The sequence below is a fragment of the Coprinopsis cinerea genome, assembly GCF_000182895.1.
Source record: "Coprinopsis cinerea okayama7#130 chromosome 1 map unlocalized cont3.1, whole genome shotgun sequence".
In the NCBI taxonomy this organism is placed as follows: Eukaryota; Fungi; Basidiomycota; class Agaricomycetes; order Agaricales; family Psathyrellaceae; genus Coprinopsis; species Coprinopsis cinerea.
In genome coordinates, this window is record NW_003307544.1 from 3,842,766 (window position 1) to 3,859,835 (window position 17,070).

General features: G+C 51.6%; 8 protein-coding genes across 8 annotated transcripts; 2 read left to right on the forward strand and 6 right to left on the reverse strand.

The window, feature by feature from the left end:
- Positions 1-1,627: 1,627 nt before the first annotated feature.
- On the reverse strand, positions 1,628-3,978 carry CC1G_10117 (CAMK/CAMKL/AMPK protein kinase; the record flags this gene model as incomplete). The annotated part of the gene is made up of 6 exons (XM_001829535.2): positions 1,628-2,575; positions 2,631-2,680; positions 2,730-3,134; positions 3,183-3,625; positions 3,684-3,825; positions 3,888-3,978. The coding sequence occupies 6 exons, from the start codon at positions 3,976-3,978 to the stop codon at positions 1,628-1,630; spliced, it is 2,079 nt and encodes a 692-aa protein (XP_001829587.2).
- Positions 3,979-4,576: 598 nt separating this feature from the next.
- Positions 4,577-5,620, forward strand: CC1G_10118 (hypothetical protein; the record flags this gene model as incomplete). Its single annotated transcript, XM_001829536.1, has 4 exons — positions 4,577-4,723; positions 4,795-4,946; positions 5,021-5,084; positions 5,153-5,620. 4 exons carry the CDS (start codon positions 4,577-4,579, stop codon positions 5,618-5,620), a joined length of 831 nt encoding a protein of 276 aa, XP_001829588.1.
- A 463-nt stretch (positions 5,621-6,083) lies between these two features.
- On the reverse strand, positions 6,084-6,315 carry CC1G_13786 (hypothetical protein; the record flags this gene model as incomplete). The annotated part of the gene is made up of 2 exons (XM_002912208.1): positions 6,084-6,228; positions 6,308-6,315. 2 exons carry the CDS (start codon positions 6,313-6,315, stop codon positions 6,084-6,086), a joined length of 153 nt encoding a protein of 50 aa, XP_002912254.1.
- Positions 6,316-7,473: 1,158 nt separating this feature from the next.
- On the reverse strand, positions 7,474-9,100 carry CC1G_10119 (hypothetical protein; the record flags this gene model as incomplete). The annotated part of the gene is made up of 5 exons (XM_001829537.2): positions 7,474-7,789; positions 7,847-7,989; positions 8,112-8,825; positions 8,875-8,967; positions 9,020-9,100. 5 exons carry the CDS (start codon positions 9,098-9,100, stop codon positions 7,474-7,476), a joined length of 1,347 nt encoding a protein of 448 aa, XP_001829589.2.
- A 740-nt stretch (positions 9,101-9,840) lies between these two features.
- CC1G_13787 (hypothetical protein) lies at positions 9,841-11,390 on the reverse strand (the record flags this gene model as incomplete). The annotated part of the gene is made up of 5 exons (XM_002912209.1): positions 11,310-11,390; positions 10,867-11,243; positions 10,394-10,778; positions 10,108-10,357; positions 9,841-9,997 (listed from the first exon to the last, which is right to left on the reverse strand). The coding sequence occupies exons 1-5, from the start codon at positions 11,374-11,376 to the stop codon at positions 9,841-9,843; spliced, it is 1,236 nt and encodes a 411-aa protein (XP_002912255.1). The 5' UTR covers positions 11,377-11,390.
- A 357-nt stretch (positions 11,391-11,747) lies between these two features.
- Positions 11,748-12,877, reverse strand: CC1G_13788 (hypothetical protein; the record flags this gene model as incomplete). Its single annotated transcript, XM_002912210.1, has 8 exons — positions 11,748-11,945; positions 12,002-12,052; positions 12,107-12,205; positions 12,258-12,305; positions 12,365-12,443; positions 12,500-12,671; positions 12,733-12,783; positions 12,838-12,877. 8 exons carry the CDS (start codon positions 12,875-12,877, stop codon positions 11,832-11,834), a joined length of 654 nt encoding a protein of 217 aa, XP_002912256.1. The 3' UTR covers positions 11,748-11,831.
- A 462-nt stretch (positions 12,878-13,339) lies between these two features.
- Positions 13,340-14,166, forward strand: CC1G_10121 (hypothetical protein; the record flags this gene model as incomplete). Its single annotated transcript, XM_001829539.2, has 3 exons — positions 13,340-13,376; positions 13,438-13,619; positions 13,670-14,166. Exons 2-3 carry the CDS (start codon positions 13,457-13,459, stop codon positions 14,164-14,166), a joined length of 660 nt encoding a protein of 219 aa, XP_001829591.2. The 5' UTR covers positions 13,340-13,376; positions 13,438-13,456.
- A 429-nt stretch (positions 14,167-14,595) lies between these two features.
- On the reverse strand, positions 14,596-16,330 carry CC1G_10122 (hypothetical protein; the record flags this gene model as incomplete). Its single annotated transcript, XM_001829540.2, has 4 exons — positions 14,596-15,210; positions 15,264-16,040; positions 16,092-16,196; positions 16,250-16,330. The coding sequence occupies 4 exons, from the start codon at positions 16,328-16,330 to the stop codon at positions 14,596-14,598; spliced, it is 1,578 nt and encodes a 525-aa protein (XP_001829592.2).
- Between the last annotated feature and the right edge of the window lie 740 nt (positions 16,331-17,070).

Genomic DNA, 17,070 nt, shown 5'->3' on the forward strand with positions numbered 1-17,070 from the left:
CCTAACTAATGATGTCGTCCGGTGAACTAATCTAATCTAATCTAGTCGCTGTCCTCTCGTGGTCTTTGAACTCTAGCACCCGTATGATGTACGTATTCTAGAGTAGTACCCAAGGGCACTGGCACTCCACCACGCCGCACATGCTTTTTGACAGGTGCCGAAAACCGACTGCAACACACACTCACACACAATCATCCATCCCCGTCCATATTACTGCCACCTACATCTTCCCAGTATCAAATTCCAATCATAACAGCCTCCACTCGAAAACAACACCAGTAGCACCTGATTCCTGAAGTGTATGAGGTAGGAGTAAACTGTAAGGGTGGAAGAATGAACCGAGACGAACGATCCGAAGGTAATAATGAATTCAGAATGTCCACAAACACGGGAGTGCTACAGAACGTCTTTATGTAAAGTCACTAACCCGACATGTCGTAGCCGGCTCCGCCACACAGAAGAGCCTCGGCGCTTGACTCGGAAGCTCGCAGACAGTACACACCACGCCCTCAAAAAACCAAAATTCAGAAGACTTTTATCCCCGATTCCTAGATCTGAGGAATTTTGAAATGGGAGGGGTGGTTATAAGTGGACTATAAGTTACTTATGGCCAATTTGTGGGGTTCAGTTTGCGACGCGTGCTTGACTTTGGACTCTCGAGAGATCTGTAACCAGTAGAGACGTATGTTTCAGCCCGATATGAATATATGAATCGTACTAGACGTCCAGACACCACAAACCTTTCCAGGATGTCCAAGGGCCAAGATTTTCGTTCCCGCGCACCTGGGATGGGCCGATCGCGAGATTTGTATCACTCAGGCCCCATACCTGGAGCTCACCCAATGATACGCACCTGTATGGGTGTAGCATACCAGAGTTCAAGGCAGTCAGTCATATCAATATCGACGCCAGGCATACGAGTAGGCCCGCTACATTAACCTACTCTAATAGTACCATCTCGCCATTCAAGCCCGCATATACCTCTCCGAGTCTCCGTTCTCAATGTTTACTCGCTCAAGTCCTGTTTCTTTAGTAATCGCTCAAGTCCTATTTCATCTACTCGTTCAAGTCCTATTTCATTTACTCACTCAAACCTCAAAACTCTAAAAAAGCACCGTGCATAGAAATGGGACCCACTCACTACCAGCCACTGTCAGAAGTCGCCGTAATAGAAAAAAAGCTCAACAAGTCGCGAGTCGCAGTATGTAGTATTAGTACAAAAAGAGCAGAGGCACAGCAAGTTGTGACGGGGCCGAAAACGAACTAAGGAAGTACTACTAGACCGAGCAAAGCTTCAACACATCGATATCAACACAACGAGATCAACATCGACGGACGGACAAGTCAGACTGTAACCGAACCTGGGCAGCGGAAATCGTCAAATGGAAGACGAACCACGAACGAAAGACGAACCGTGAACGAAAGACCAACCGCGAACGGAAGACGAAACCGCGAATCAACATTGAACATTGACCGTTGAACAAAGAAAAATAATCGAACAAGTTACAACGAAACGAAATCAAAAAAGGAGAGAAAGAAAAAAAAAAGCAATCACATCTAAGAGAGAAAAAAAAAAAAAAAAAGAAAACAACAAGTTAGAAGGTATACATACATTCGTTAATCTTTTCTACATCGCATCGCCACGTAGGCCTGTCTCTTTTTCCCTCCTACTCCCACCACACCCCACCTCCTCGGTCACAACACCACGCCCCCTCCCCTCCACCAACTCCCCTCCCCCCGCCAACTCCAAAATCAACCGACACGCAACATCCATAAACACAAACGGCGAAACAACCTCATCCTCCCTCCCCCCAATCCCAAAACACCCCTCCTTCTCCTTCACACTCCTCTCACTCTCACTACAACTATCACTCGGTATCTCAAAATGCGCCATATCAAACTTGCCCGCCCCAGGCTCCGTACTCGCCTTGTACGTCTTCTTATGATGAAAATCAACCAAATAGTTGATAGAATCAACCATGTAGAGTTGGAGGTTCATCAGCACGACCACGTCTTGAACCCGGCACCGCGTCTCGACGCAGTAAATCCCAGCTGCAGCTTTCAAATCCACACCACCATCCCCATCGTACTCCCTCGCCCTCTCAATCGATGCCCTCCCCCGCTCATGGTGATGATACTGATGATGATGATGCTGCCTCCGCGCCTTCAACCCCCCAAGCCCGCCCAAATTCTTCTTCTCCTTCCACTCCATACCCAACGTCTTTAGCGTCCTATAAATCTCAAGCATAACCTCCATAGGCGGACTCCGGCTCCGAATCCCAAAATGCCACTTTGTCCGGTGCTGCTTCTTCTCGCCAGACCGCGCTGATCGTTTCGCGGAGACGTACGACGTGAGGTGGTGCTGTTCGGGGAGCTGCTCGGGGAGGGACGAGTTCAGGACGGCAAAGGTCGGGTCCGTCGCGGGTGGGGCCGCGATGAACGAGTCGAGCTCGTCTTCGGAGAGGTATTCTTCTTCTTCTTCGTATTCGGCGTTGAGCTCGGCTTCGAAGGGGTTGGAATCTATTTCGGTGGCGGCGGGTGAGAGCGCGGTGGGGGATAGAAGGCCTGTGAGGGGCTGAAGAGATACGTTAGGAAATGGGGGATCTGGGGGTGCGGGGAAAGGGACGTACGTCTTGGGCAGCGAGTTGGGCATCCCGTTCTGCCTCTGCAAAGACAGCCACTACAAGTAGATATGAGCATCTATTCCTCGCAGACAAAAACCCACTTACAGTCTTTCCCAAGGCGATTCTTATCCCTCAGAAGCATATACGCAACTTTAACCGCATTACCCTGCGCTCCATCGTCCCTCCTCAAACACTCCCAAATGTCATCTTTGCTAACGCCAATCATCCGCGCCGCAAGCTGTTCCACGACATCCTCTTCAATGCGGCCGAGGCCGTCTATGATCTCATAGTCGAGTTGCTTGGGCGGGGCGACGAGGGTGGTGAGCATGCCCAGGACGGGGCCGGGCGGGGGCGGGAGCGGCGTCAGGTAGCGGGGGAGATCTACTTTGAAGAAGGGGTGGTTTATGATATCGGTGATGGTGGCCCGCTTGACGGGGTCGACGACGAGCATCGAGTTGATGAGCGACTGGGCATCCTTGGACAGGTAGGACGGGCAATGGAACTGGCCCTCTGTAGCAACAGTTAGTCTGGATCTCTGCAAGTAAAGAGAAGACATACGGCTAATTTTATGGAAGAGCATCTGGACGTCGTCATCTTCGAAGGGGAGACGACCACACAGCATGACATAGAGAATCACGCCCGAGCTCCACACGTCGATTTCCGGGCCAGCATAAACGCCTCCCCGAATGACCTCGGGGGCAGCATAGTTCGGGCTCCCACAGCTCGTCGTCAGGAAATCGCCGTCGCTGATCTCATTGGAGAGGCCGAAATCTGCGATCTTGACGTTGAGGTCGTCATCGAGCAAGACGTTCTCTGGTTTGAGGTCACGGTGGACGATCTTGAGTCTGTGAGAATACTCGATGCCTGAGATTATCTGCTGGAAGAAGCGGCGGGCCTGGGCCTCGGACATGCGCCCGTTGGCGACGATGTAGTTGAATAGCTCGCCTCCTGCGTATTCGAGCACGAAGATGATGTCGGTGGGTGTTGAGATGACTTCGTAGCTGTGGACGAGGGTGTGAGAACTACACATGCCTACGCCTGCACTGCGGGGAAACTCACAGTTTGATGATGTGCGGGTGCCGCAAGGTTCTGAGATACTCGAATTCGCGGCGTACGCGAGTCTTGGTCTTCTCGCGCTGGATGACGGCTTTGGAGATGTACTTCATCGCGACTTTGTGGCCAGTAACCGTATGGATCGCCACTGTTCTTTGGCGTCAGACATCATCGTCTTTCCGCACCGTAAACAGTGAGAAAGAAACGCACTTTTGACCTTGCCAAAAGTCCCCTCTGCAATATCAGCGATGACGGTGTACTCGCCTAGCTTGGAGGGCGGGAACATCTGTGATTCGTCCATGATGATCGTAGTCGCGGGTGGTGCCTAAGTCGTCGTCGGCGTCGGTGCGTGATGATGGGCAATAATCGGTGGCTTGATTCAAATGGTCGTGGACGTTAACGTGCAGGCTGCGCAGCTTGTGGAACGGAGTCGTCGGCCGTGCGTTGCTTTGGGTTACCCACACCCCGCTCCAAAACGTCGTCGCCTGTCGAAACCAAGCAAAGCAGAAGGATCCGATTTGTAAAGCTTGCCTATAGGAGCGATGATTCTGGAATCTAGTCTCCAGCCTTTGGAAATGAACTTGAATACCCACCGTCTAGGGGAACGTTTGGAATGGCGGAGCTTAGGAGATCGGGGGACGTTGTGGGCGTTCGTCGAGGGCTGAGCGTCGCCAACAACGATGGAGGACGTCGACGGGAGTCCGGGAGCAATGGTGGGAAAGCTTCCGCTATGCCGTGCCTTGCCGTCTGCGTGCCTGAATCGGAGTTCCCTCTCCCCTGTCTTCTCTTGAATCGGAGATTAAATAACGCCAAGCCTCGCGTCGCCAGGGCGCGTACCGCGTTTTCGCCATGTTCCCCTGTGGAACTTCAACTTGAACTTGGTCGTTGTTGTCGACACGATGAGACGCGCCCAGAGCGTTAGACACTACGGCAGACCCTCAATCGCGCTGACGTCTGATGATCTAGGCGTTCTCAAGGAACCGGGAGAGTCGGATGAAGATGTGCTTAGGAGACAGCTGTTGGAGAAGGATAGGCAGGTTGACCAGGTGCGTCCGATCCGTATATACTTATTGGCGTGGATGTCGTGCTGATGATACATATGGGTGCTGGACTACAGTTGACGGCGCAGGTTGATCAGCTGAAACTACAGCTGTCGCAGCGTCCGCCACTGGAGGAGATCCAAGCCCTGACGAAAGAGTACAAGAACTTGGACTTGCTGTTGCAAGGAACACAACGCGAGAACGAGCGGTGCATGGCTGAACTGGAAAAGTGCGCTGCCCACCCTCCTCTTCCTACCACCGTCAGACTCGCCAGTGCTCACCAATGAACTATTCACGTATCAGGGTTAAAGCACGCGAAAAGCTGCTCGAGAAGAAACTCTGCGACCTCGCGGGGGAGAACTGGCAGGTCAGCATCCTCCCATTCATCCTAATACTACTCCTACAACGCCTTAGTGACTTGTACCTCCCATGTAGTCAACACTCGACATCCCCCCAGCAAGCGGCGCAATGGCCATCGGCTCCCGAAGCGGAATCCTAGGACACCAGCGCACAGGCACAGCTCTCTCCGGCTCACCCATCGCCGTATCCACCCTCTCCGGGATGTACTCCCACTCCCGTGCCGGATCTTCGTCCTCGTCGTCCTCGCCGTCCGCCTTCACCCACCCCCACCAACAACACCAACAGCATCAACACCAACAGCAAGACCAGTCCCAGAGCGACGACCACGCCCATGATCACACCGCAGACCTCAGTACCCTCCAACTCCAGCAACAAGAAGCCCTAGCACAGAAACTCGAACAAATCAAACTCCTCGTGTTGGGTATGGATCAGAGGTTGCAGACGCGCGAGGGGGCGCTCGCGAAGAAACTTGAAGTGGCGGAGGGTAATACCAAGAAATTGGAGGCGTTGAAGAGGGAGTTGCCTGTGGCTATTAGTGTTTGAGGTCGAGGTCGAGGTTTGTTGCTGGTAGTGTTTGAGGGTGAGGTTTGGTGCTGGCGGTGTTTGAGGGTTGAGGCTGAGGTTGGCGTGGCTCAAATCGCATTCGATGATGAACATTTGGCGTTCACGTTGGAAGACAAGGGACGTTCAGCGAGGCTCGACGATCACAACTCGCTATTCAACCTTCGAATCTATCATTCGACATTCAACATCCAATGGTGCCCCACTGGTTCATAAATCACCGTCCCTTTTCTGCCATCGGCCACGGTCACTCGGATTGGATTACCTTCACCGTCACTAGGATCGGATTTCTTCACAGTTCAAACCCCCATCGAATATGTACGACTCGAACGATACCCGGACTAAAGCACTTCTCCTCGCGCTGATTACAGACTTACTACTCCCCTCGCAGTTCTCGGTTCCTGATTAGATTCTCGACTCGTTCGCTCATCCCAATTCCTCCCCGTCACCGTTCTCGTCTTAACCCCAACTCCAATCTCATTCTCGTTCCACTCTCATTCTTCTTCTCGTTCTCATTCTCATCCTCATCCTTATCCTCAGCCTCGTTCTCCTTCCCATTCTCGTCCTCAAGGATCCAATATCCACTATCACTATGTATCTGGATTCCAGCATCCACTCATTAACATTCCACGTTTCGGTACCTAGGATTTTTACGGGCCTTCACCTCACACTGGCATTGCCTGATGCCTGACGCCTGGTCTTCTTGATCCAAGGAAACCGTATTTGTACTTTTACAACCCGTAACGACAGTATATATGACGACTTTTTACCACCTCAAATTGGTCTAAGGTTAACGTTCGTCCATTGGCCCCGGGACAGTGAGAGATACTAGGCGCGCATATATGGGGTATACTAAGGAAAAGGATCGGGGCATACTAAGGATACTACTAAGTGCTCTCATGTCTAGGCGCCAAAATTACCCAATCAACCACCAAAACTTGACGAAAGAGGAAGACGAAAGGCGATTTGGAAACCTTTTGTCATGGCCAGAGAAGCTTCAAGCTTCAAGATTACTCGAGTAAATCGGTGGCGATAGAACTTCAACCCGTTGACTCGGAATACAGTAGCACAGAACCCCCGTTGAATACAGTAGCACAGAGCCGCAGGCGATAATTCCCCGGTCTACACGGGCTTCGTATATCGAGCCTGATGATTCAGATAAGACCCAATAATAACAGTGGCCTATTTGCGTGGTAGAACAGCCGGCGAGGCATGAATAGCGAGGACACATGAATAATTAGAGGAGATTGAATGAGACGTGAATAGACGCGCGCGAAGAGAGAAGACACTGAATATAGAAGAGACGTGAATAGCGAGGAGACGTGACACGAATAGCCAGGACCCTGAATTATGACTAACCAGGACCCTGAATTATGAATAGCCAGGACACTGGGATAAGCTCGAAGGGTGTTTGCACGGCTTCAAGCTTCACCGTCGACGACTCGGATAGGCGCTGCGGTTTTGGTCAACCCGCCATGCGACGTGCGAGGGTTTTGGCCAAGAACCCCAACTTTGAAAATAGAGCCGAGTCTCGAAAACCGTTGCAGTGGTTACTTACCACGTCTACCCTGAAAGGATCCGACATTCAATATCCACTATCGCTATGTATCTGTTGTATTCCAACATCCCTCATTACTCGAGTGACACTCGATACCTGGGATGTGGCGATAGAACTTCAACCCACCTGATACTGGTACCGATACCACCGTGACCCCCGCCCAAAAGCGACGTCAATTGACGCTCTCGTCGAAAGAGTCACGTTCCCCGAGTAACTATCACTCACTACAATTCCTTTTCTAATTGTATGGCACCTATGTCTCCGCTTTCATCTATCGCTACCAGATGTCCCGAGGCCTCATCAAACAGAATGCCACTGACGGTATAACAAAGTCATTGAGGCGCCTGATCTTTTTGATGGACTTTCGTGCAGCCTCATCCCTGGCGCCCTCCCATTCGTACCGCAAAAGCCAATGATCCCCGTACTCTCCGTCGAAGAAGATACCGGTATTGTGGCCAAACCACGCATTTCCAGGCCTCCCGACAAAATTCCCCTCTCCGAGTCGGATAACCACCGGGGACGTCGACGTCGGTTCCGCTATACCACCTGATGAAAGTACTAGTGGTATCTTAATTCCCAACAGGCCATCAACACTACGAACGATCATGTGAATGGAAGACCGACACACGAACGGTCCCATGCCATGGTACGTTCTTGCGCCATCCACTGGAGTAGACCAGGAGGGTGCGATGTACGGGAACTGTTGCTGTGAAGGAGAAAGCGCAGATTCTGGACACGTAGATTTCCAGTGCCAGATGGAAATGCGACTCTCATCAATCACAAAAACTCGCTCCTGAGGAAGAAGAAAGAGTCCCTAGACGAAAGCATCTGCTCTCAGCCAAAGGATAGGGAATGAATCGAGGAGGGGAGGTATGTACATACCTGAGGGCGAACACACGGTACATACGTACGCACGAGTCCGGATGCGGCGTCGGTCCAATCAACAATTGCAATGTCATGTCGCCTGGATCTCACAGCATACGCGATATATTTGCCATACAACGAAGTGTGGCGAATCCTCATCCGACCTTCCTCCGAAAAAGACGAGAGCAGTCGACTTGAGTACCCCATGACTGTCCCTTCATTGTCCACTTGAGGGGCTAGTTCCCAGACTTGGAGGACAATGAAACTCTCGTAGGTATCATAATCGAAGCGTTCCCAAACCACGGCCATGTTGAATGCGAGAGGAAACAGTTGGCTGTCAAAGGAGGTCTCCGCATCGACAGACATCGATAGCAAATCCAGAGAGGCGAAAGTGGATATACAGGTGGATCCAGAGAATGGCGAGGGTATGAGGAGCTGTGGTGCGGTGGTAGGGCTTTGAAGCCAAATCCCGCCATCTGTGCTGTGCATGACAAAGAAATGACCAAAGGGAAGGAAGGCCAGGTGTTTAAACTGTGGGTGTGACGGACTCCCAACCATGAACGTATCTGGACCCGAGCTGGGGAGTTCTTGTCTGTCAATTCCCGTCCATCTTCGCATAATCCGTTTCTCGATGTCTAGCGCGGTGCAATTGGCCAGAGGTTTGGACAGGAAGAAAGGTCGGTGGAGGGATGTCTCACGGTATTTCTTCAAAAGGGCGACCCACACGGATCGCTCTTTGGACAAGTCGCATAGGAGACGACAACACTGAATAAAAGTCCAATACCCGTTTTTGAAGATAAATGAACTGACATACCACTCGTAGAGAAAGCACATCTTCCATATCAATATTTTGCATTATCATGACTAAGATTTCCTTGGGAAGTCCCATGAAACCTGCTGGTGGGTCCTGGAGACGAGGTTAGCTGCAGAAGAGGATCGAATTTAACGTCGTTACTGACCTCTGTTGATTCCATGAGGGCTCGTACGGCGCGCCCCAAGAGGCCAGGAACGAGTGCAACCCGGTGTAAGGCGTCGTACATCTTCGATTTTGTTGTTAGATTTAGACAGTGACACCGTCGTCCTCTGGGTCCTCTGTCGTCCTATGCAGTAGGCACGTGACCCGGGAATCACCCGTCCTCTACGAATTGCTCGCAGCTCTACGCTTGGCTCTACGCGCCCATATCTGGACTATACTGCACACTCTAGATCTCATAAGGGCAAAATCACCCCAATCCACTATGTACCAGCCGCATAGGCAAGACGAAAGATGAAGGGCGAAAGATGAAAGACCGAAAGACTATCCGGGCCCTTTACAGTAGAACTTCAACCAGCACACAGAGTCAGAGGATTTTGGCCGACCGTCAAGTCGTTTTCGAAAAGTGAGTTGAGTCTCAAAAACCGTTGGATACGTCGACCATCGAAGAAACTTTCACACAACCTTCGAACTTCTGAATCAGCTTTCAATCGCACAAAGCCCATCCTGGCGCCGACCCTCGTGCGTCGACATCAACGGGCCATCCATCCATCCATCCACTTCTCGAATTCACCGTGGATTGTCGACAAGTCAACAAGTCGGAAGTTTGTACACATGTTCTCTCTCACGTCTTCCGAGTTTGTTATTATGTCTCCGAGTTTTCGACAGCCCGACTATGTAGGTTACCATTCAGCGATTGGATTTTTCCGGAGGGGTGATAAGAGGTTGGGGAACCCTGGGTTCTCAAGATCAACGAACAGTATCACCGCAGGCTTCACCGAGGCCAAGTAATCACCCCGGACAGACTCAGACACCCCTCCAACCCCCAGGCCTAAAATCCAAAACCAAAACCAAGAATCCGAATCGATGCTCGCGAATAAACTCTTCCTCCTCGTCCTCTTGAACTGTCTCCCATTCGTGCTCGGGTGGAGACCAACACCCCCGGTTGAGACGGACGTAACGGCTACGGAGACGACAGCGACTGAAAGTTAGTAGATTCCTGTCGTGTCTATTAGTGCTGGGTGAGAGCTGAGAGCTGGTTGACGTGGATTTAAACGCGTAGCTCGTACGGACTTGCCGTGGCTCCGCGTTGCGCTGCCTGATGACGATTGAACGTCACAGAAATGCGTACCAGGTACGAAGGTTGGTTTATAAATTATCAAGGAAGAGTCCTTCAAGACGAAGAAGCTGATCCAGATTCCAGATACGACGATGGATAGTACATTTTCATTCGGGATTACCAGAAGGGAGAATCGAATTAGAACACAGTCTGATGTTGATACATGAACAATCCTATCAATGTCTCTCATTAGCCTCAATCCACCTTCACGATACAACAACTAAGATAACGACGACTCACCCCACGTCTGATTCTGATTTGACCACACATCCACACCGCACTCCCCCATAATACTACCCTGAGCGCACGAGACTTCATACGCCAAAAACTGCCCCCTCCTACACTCAAACGGTGGCAACTCCACCTGCTCGCCCACACGCGCTTTGAGCGTCCCAACATGATGCATACACCTCGGTTTCGTCGACCACGAGAGCCTATGCTCGTCCAGCGGTCGTTTCTGATCAAGTTGGCATATATCCAGATGGATGGAATCTCTGTCGGAGGGGTCGTTGGACTGGTAAGAGAACGGGTGGGGCAGTTGCTCGTCCCGCGAAGGAAGACGGACGACCATAGAGCACTTCTCCATGCCGTAATCCATGACGTTGAATTGTACGATCGTGCGGACCTGTCAGTCAGAGAGAGAGAGAACATCCTCTTCGTTAGGAAGGTCCCCTTCGAAAGGCTCAAACACATGTAAGGGAATAAGAACTCACCGTACTCGAAACCTGAAGCCTCCGATCAGGCGGCGACAACAGCCCAAAATCACTCAACCACCTATGCGCATCGATCTGCGCCACCTTGTCCTTCTCCACCCTACTCACCTGCGCCGCCACCCTCGGTATATTCAAGAGTTTAGGATACTGCGAGCTCTTGACGGTACCCGTGCGGTAGAGGTCGTCCAGCCCAAAGTAGGGATCCCTAAACTCCATTTCGGTTGTTGTTGAGAGGCCGGGGAGGGGGAGGAGCAGGAGGGCTTTGGCGATGTAGAGGTAGGCGAGGACGTCGATTAGGACGAAGGCGACGAGGGCTATGACCACGCCCCGGGAGACGGCTGGTGGTGGTGTGGGAGGCGGTGCAGCGCGTTTGCTATCTGCATTTCTCGGGTTAGTCACGGTGGTGGACGTGACACAGGCAAAAGAGCGAGCATAACACGCACCGATGAGGCCCTCGTCGTCCTCGTTCGTGCTCAGCAAGTTATAACTTTCCTCAGGATAACGGACCATCCTGTGCTCAAAGCGCTAGCAAGCGGTTAACGGTGACTGTAAGGAACAAAAGCGTCAGGTGAGAACGGGTCCGTAACATATCACAACACAGGTACTTACACACCCTAAAGCTGTACAAATCCGAGTAAGTGCATTTCCCCGATACATAAACAGAAGAACCTTGTTGCTAAATGGAAGAAGAACGGAGTTGAGCGGAGTTGATTTTCGTCTCAAGTCTCGAGTTGTCGATGTCTGTCACGGAAACGGGTGCTGAGGAAAGACGGATTTGATAGATGGGAGGGTGGTGCTTCTCAGGTCTTTCTGACTCTTCCTCCGGCCGAAGTCCGGGTAGACGGGGCCTGTAAGTCGGCGGTGCACCTGGGGTCCGTCAATTGTTTGAGTACTGATGTATTGAACGAGATACGTTCTCGTAAAAATACATGTGAGAAAGGGTTGCGGACAGCCGAGAGAACAGTCTATTTCTGCTCTTCAGTTCGCATTTCGAACAAGTGAATAGGCCATTCCCCGACTGAAGAAGGAATCATTGTCGACGCGATATGTTTGAACCCCAAACTGGTGTATACCGCGATCTAAAGCAAGAAAAACAATCAGCGCTGTAGTAACTGTGCACGGAAGTTGCACTTACATTCACGTCGTCTGTGGTGGTTGTCCCAACGGTTGACCCAGTCGCCTTCGCCTGATATTTGACGCTCAGAACGCGAGGCAATATCTATATAGAACGTGTGTTTACCTTTTCGAGAACGACGTTGAAAAGCGCCCTGAGGACTCCTTGACGTTGCGAGTCCCTCCTTACGAACGCTTGATGTAACCACCATAGGTCCGCCTTCGCCTGTAGCGCGAGGTGTCAGCCGCATCCAAAGGCGCTGAAGTTCGATGCTTACCGTTGGACCGAGATGCTCTTGGACGAAGCCAGGGTATCGAGCCATGTACTGACATGGCACTGTCAGTAAAACAAGACTACGCTCACTTTGGAATAAAGGAAACGAACCGTATTTTGCCAATATTCTTTAGTCTCATCCGAGAGTTTGTTCTGGAACTCGTGCAATCCTAGGTTTCGTTGGGCCTCCCTGTTCTCGGCGGTCAGTTTGTAAAACCAAGCGCCCAACAAATTGAAAGGTCCTACGATTCGAACAACTGCTTTCCCGGGGGCATCCACATGGTATACCCAACGAGTTTTCCAGCCTCGTCAGTGGCGACGTAATATTCGCCCTCCAGTGCACCAGCACGGAGCATCGCCCCTATCATATAGGAGACCAAGGAAAGGTCACCTCCGAGTAGACTCAAGACGCTACGATCTACGAGTGCGTCAGTCAGCTTGAAATTATTGCACCAAGGAAATCGCGTTTTCGAACTCACCTTCTTTCATCAGATCCAGAAACAAATCGGCGGAGGCCCGGATCTGTTCGTCTGGAAACCGGCGTCAGAAGCGGAGCCAGACGAACAGCGAGTCTCCCCTCGTACCGGTGGGATTAAAGACCTGTTCGATTGTAAACTTAACCATGGTTGCAAATAGGATGGTGACACAGAGAGAGTCGCGTGGGCAAAAGACAAGCCTACTTTTGCAAGGGAATCAATTAAAGCGATTTGCCTCCATTGGTAAAGATCACTCACTGCTATTGCAGGCGTCCCGAAATATACCCCGAAACTTGAAAATATGCCAGGCAACGCATGGTCGATGCCGTGCTTTATCCTGTAATGACGAGGATACAGCGGTGGTACAGCCCAAGACAGTGTGGGAGTGAACCAAAGAACCTGATCTCCTCATGCTTCTCCTTCTCCTACGTGATTGGATTCGTGATTGGATTGCGATAGATAAGATTGGAAAACATTCCAAAGTGGCGCGGGTCGAAAGGTTTCCGGTGTTCTAGATCGAGGTTGTAAGTATAGAAGAAGCCTATTAAAAGGCGCCGCTTAGCTGTCGTCGTGATCCTACCAAGTTCCACTGGGCAACTGTATCCGGGAAGTGCCCTGATTGAGGGAAGACAGGCTGTGAGACCGAGGTAAGCTGAAGGAAGCCGTGGATATCTCCCGCTCACCAAACTTTCTCTCTACGTCTTGCAGTTAATTGATACACTCCAGGATGCGCAAGCCGACTGTCGATGTGCTCGCTGTCGGGGCCTTGCTCTGCGTGTCGCTGTATCTGACATGGACGCTGTTCAGCTTCGCCAGAGAGGTGGACCAGCTGTTACTGTTGGAAGCCAACATGCCAGCAGCCCGTTCGCCCAAACCTACTGATTCGTGGTGTGAGCAAAGCGTAATCTTGTTCAAAGGAGCGTACTCACCATTATCCCAGCCTGGATAGGGAACGACCACCCTGTTCGTCTTCCAATAGAAGAACGACCTGTCAAAATGATCGTTCAAGAAAGCACGCATTTCCCCCTATCTGGACCCGAAGCCAAAGACGAATGGCTATGGACCGCCACGGTCGGCGACGGGCACGTCCGCCTGGGCAAAGACATGCGCATGTTCGCTGTCGCCATGTTCCACCAACTCCACTGCCTCCGAGGCGTCCGCAACGCCCTCGAAAAGGGCTGGAAGAACCTCCACCCAGCTCGGAAAGGCCACATCAACCATTGCTTCAACTATCTGCGGCAGTGGGCCCTATGTTCTGCTGATGTTACGCTGGAGCCGGGAGACTTTATGACGAGGAATTTCACGGTTGAACGGGCGGGGGCGACACATACGTGTGTCGACTGGATTCCTGCGTACGATTTCATGCGAGACCAATGGCGAGCATGGGAAAAATTTCGAGATGAGCACAATATTCCTATACACGACGATGTCACGTAGTACTGTTTCATTTACCTGGGGAATCTATTAGGTTCCAGCTAAAGGATTGGATCATGGAGACATACCGTCTAACCTCTACCCGACGGGTCACTATTGCATTATCAGTTCTCCAGCTTCCACTGGGACCAGAATGGCTACGGGTCTGTGAAGAGGCAGAGTCGCCGGTGTCATCTCCAGCGTTGCCTGTTACTGACTGACATCGTCGCCGTCGTTCCCAACATCGTCGATGTCGGAAGCAGGAAAAGATACGGCTTGTTTGTGCCGCCGCGCCTCATCGGGAATTGCCGCCCCGATTAGAGGGGAATAGGCGCTCAGTCCTTTGCAACCAGGCAATTGGGGACCCTATACGGGTACATGGTGAAATAGCCGGAAAACCGTCAAGAAGTAATCATATGGATAATTTCGGAGGGGATTACAGCTGGATACGAACTACGACGGGATAGTGTATACTTCAACATTGAAATTGCTGTCGAGAGTGACAACTTTGGCCTGAGATTCGTCGATATAGGTCTTAAGGAGGAAGGGGAGTGGTGGCTGAGGTGTAAAGGCATTACAGACGGACATTGAGGGGCCATCCTCATGCTCATCTGGCCAGCGGTAGTGAAACAAGTGCCAACCGTCGGTTTCCTGACATCCTCCCGGGCTGTACGGGAAACTGATTCCACTGTTATAACCGTACCGCTCATAACCTTCGCGGGGATACAGACCTGTGTCGAGCAGTTTCACGACCTGGAAAGCACATTCACTCTGTTTTCTGCCAGAGGTCGCGATGGGAAGGATGACTCCAAGTGCTCCGTTGTCCATCGCGAGCACGAGCCGGATGGAGTTGCGGGTAATGTATGGGTTTGTGAAGGAGAGTCGATGTCCTAACCCGGTAGAAGACTCCGCCATTGGCGGGCATGATCGCAGTTCTGCAACCGCTGGATTGGACGGCGGCTCTGAGAGAAGTGTCGAGTCTTCCACCCAATTCCAAGCGAAGAATTTAGTGTAATTATGGCGATCTTCCACCGCCAATAGGATGTTTCCTGGAAGAAGATATATTGTCTTGAGATCGTAGTTAGCCTCAGTTGAATTAACAAGTCACAGTTTTTACGTACCTTAATCCTTCGGGATTCGGAAACTGGAATGTAGGATCGAGCATAATCTTCCGCCCCTTGTGGAATCTCAGTCCAGTCAATGATCGTCACCACCTTTGTCGGGGAGTCAATATTGTATGCGAGGTTCTTGCCGTACAATGCGCACGGGCCCAAAAACCTGAGGGTGTGATCCTCGGTAAACGAGGTCAAGAGGGTGGCAGAATATCCTACAACATCCTCCCCTTCAATCTGTGCAGTCAACCGCCAGATTTCGAAATGAACCAGAACCTCCCATATCATGCGACGAACCGCGATATTGAACGTCGAAGGGAATAGCTGGCTACACAAAGGAGGGGCTGATCCATGGTCCGGAGTATACTGCTGCTGCGACAAGGCATCGATTGCAACAGAGATGTCTGTGCAAGGGTTTCCGCAAAAGGCGCTCGGGGAAGGTATGAGGTCGATGAATTCCGGGTTGGGTTGCCGCGAGTCAATGTAGCCAAGTCTTCCGTCCCCGAAGGCGTAGAAAAGGAATCTTCCTCCCGGAACGGGTCCTTGTAAGCCGAATCTGTAATCAAGGCCCGGGGGCTTGAACCTGTGCACTGTCACTGGCGACACCATTAATCCATCCAACCCCCTCCACCACCGAGTAATACGGTTTTCAAGATCGGATGCCGAGCAGAGGCGAAGCGGCTTGGGCAAAAAGAAAGGTCGGGCGAACTTGGTTTCGTAGTAGCGATACAACAGGGCCAGCCAGACCGAACGCTCTCGCGAGACCTGGTTCAACAGGCGACACGTCTGTGGTGCTGGTGTTAGTGTCTATTGCGACAAAGGATAGAGAAGACGCACCTGTCGGATTCGGAGGATGTCTTTCCATTCAAGGTATGCGAAGATGTCGATAAGTAGCTCGTATGGGAGGCTCGTGAGTCTTCTGGGCCTCTGGGACGTAGATTCCTATGAGAATGTGAGAAAAATCGCACAGACAGAGTGAGAAATTGGACATTTACCCTCCGGGTCGCGTAATTGACGAGACACTGAACCCAATTTCCAACGACCTCGAATGCGGTCGAAAGGACTTGGGAGGACATGGTCGTTCTTGGAGAGTTGCTCCCCAGCTACAACCTGGAGGGTAATGTTCAACACGAGCTGAACACGAGTCCAGCGAATGCTTCTCGTGACCACGGACCCACACACTTCAGCGGCCAGCCCCGTTCAGCGACGGCAGAACTCTTGCTGAGCGACAGCATGATCGATAATACGACGAAAAGTACTGCTCTTAACTCCCAGTCAGTCGGTTCCATTCAACCAGTAGAACTTCGTGAAGAGTACTCGGGCCTTAGTCCTGAGACCGTTGACAGTTATGGAAGTAGAATGTTGTATTTTGAACCTGATATCGTCTCCAGTGTTGCCCGTTACTTTAGCGTCGTCGTCGTCGCCGTCGTTCTAGTCTCGGAAACCAGCCTCCATTACCGTCGTTCCCAACGTCGTCGACGTCGGAAGCAAGAGAAAATTCGGTCTGTTTGTGCCGCCGCTCCTCGTCGGGAATTGCCGCACCGATCAGATCCCGACGCACCGCCGCCGTCGGGCGGTAGGCGCTCAGTCTGTTTTCATGAACAAGTTGGTACCACCATCATCCACCTCAGGCACCGGTGATGGACGGTTCCCACGACCTCTTAGACCCATTATTTGGCAGACGGTTAATTCACCCAATTAAACCGACCGGATGACCCAGGGATGACCTTTGTGAACCGTATGGTCAGCGCCCGGTTCTCGATTAGTACAGGTTACCGACCGTTCATCTCTCGTCCGGTCACGCGTTTGGGTTGTC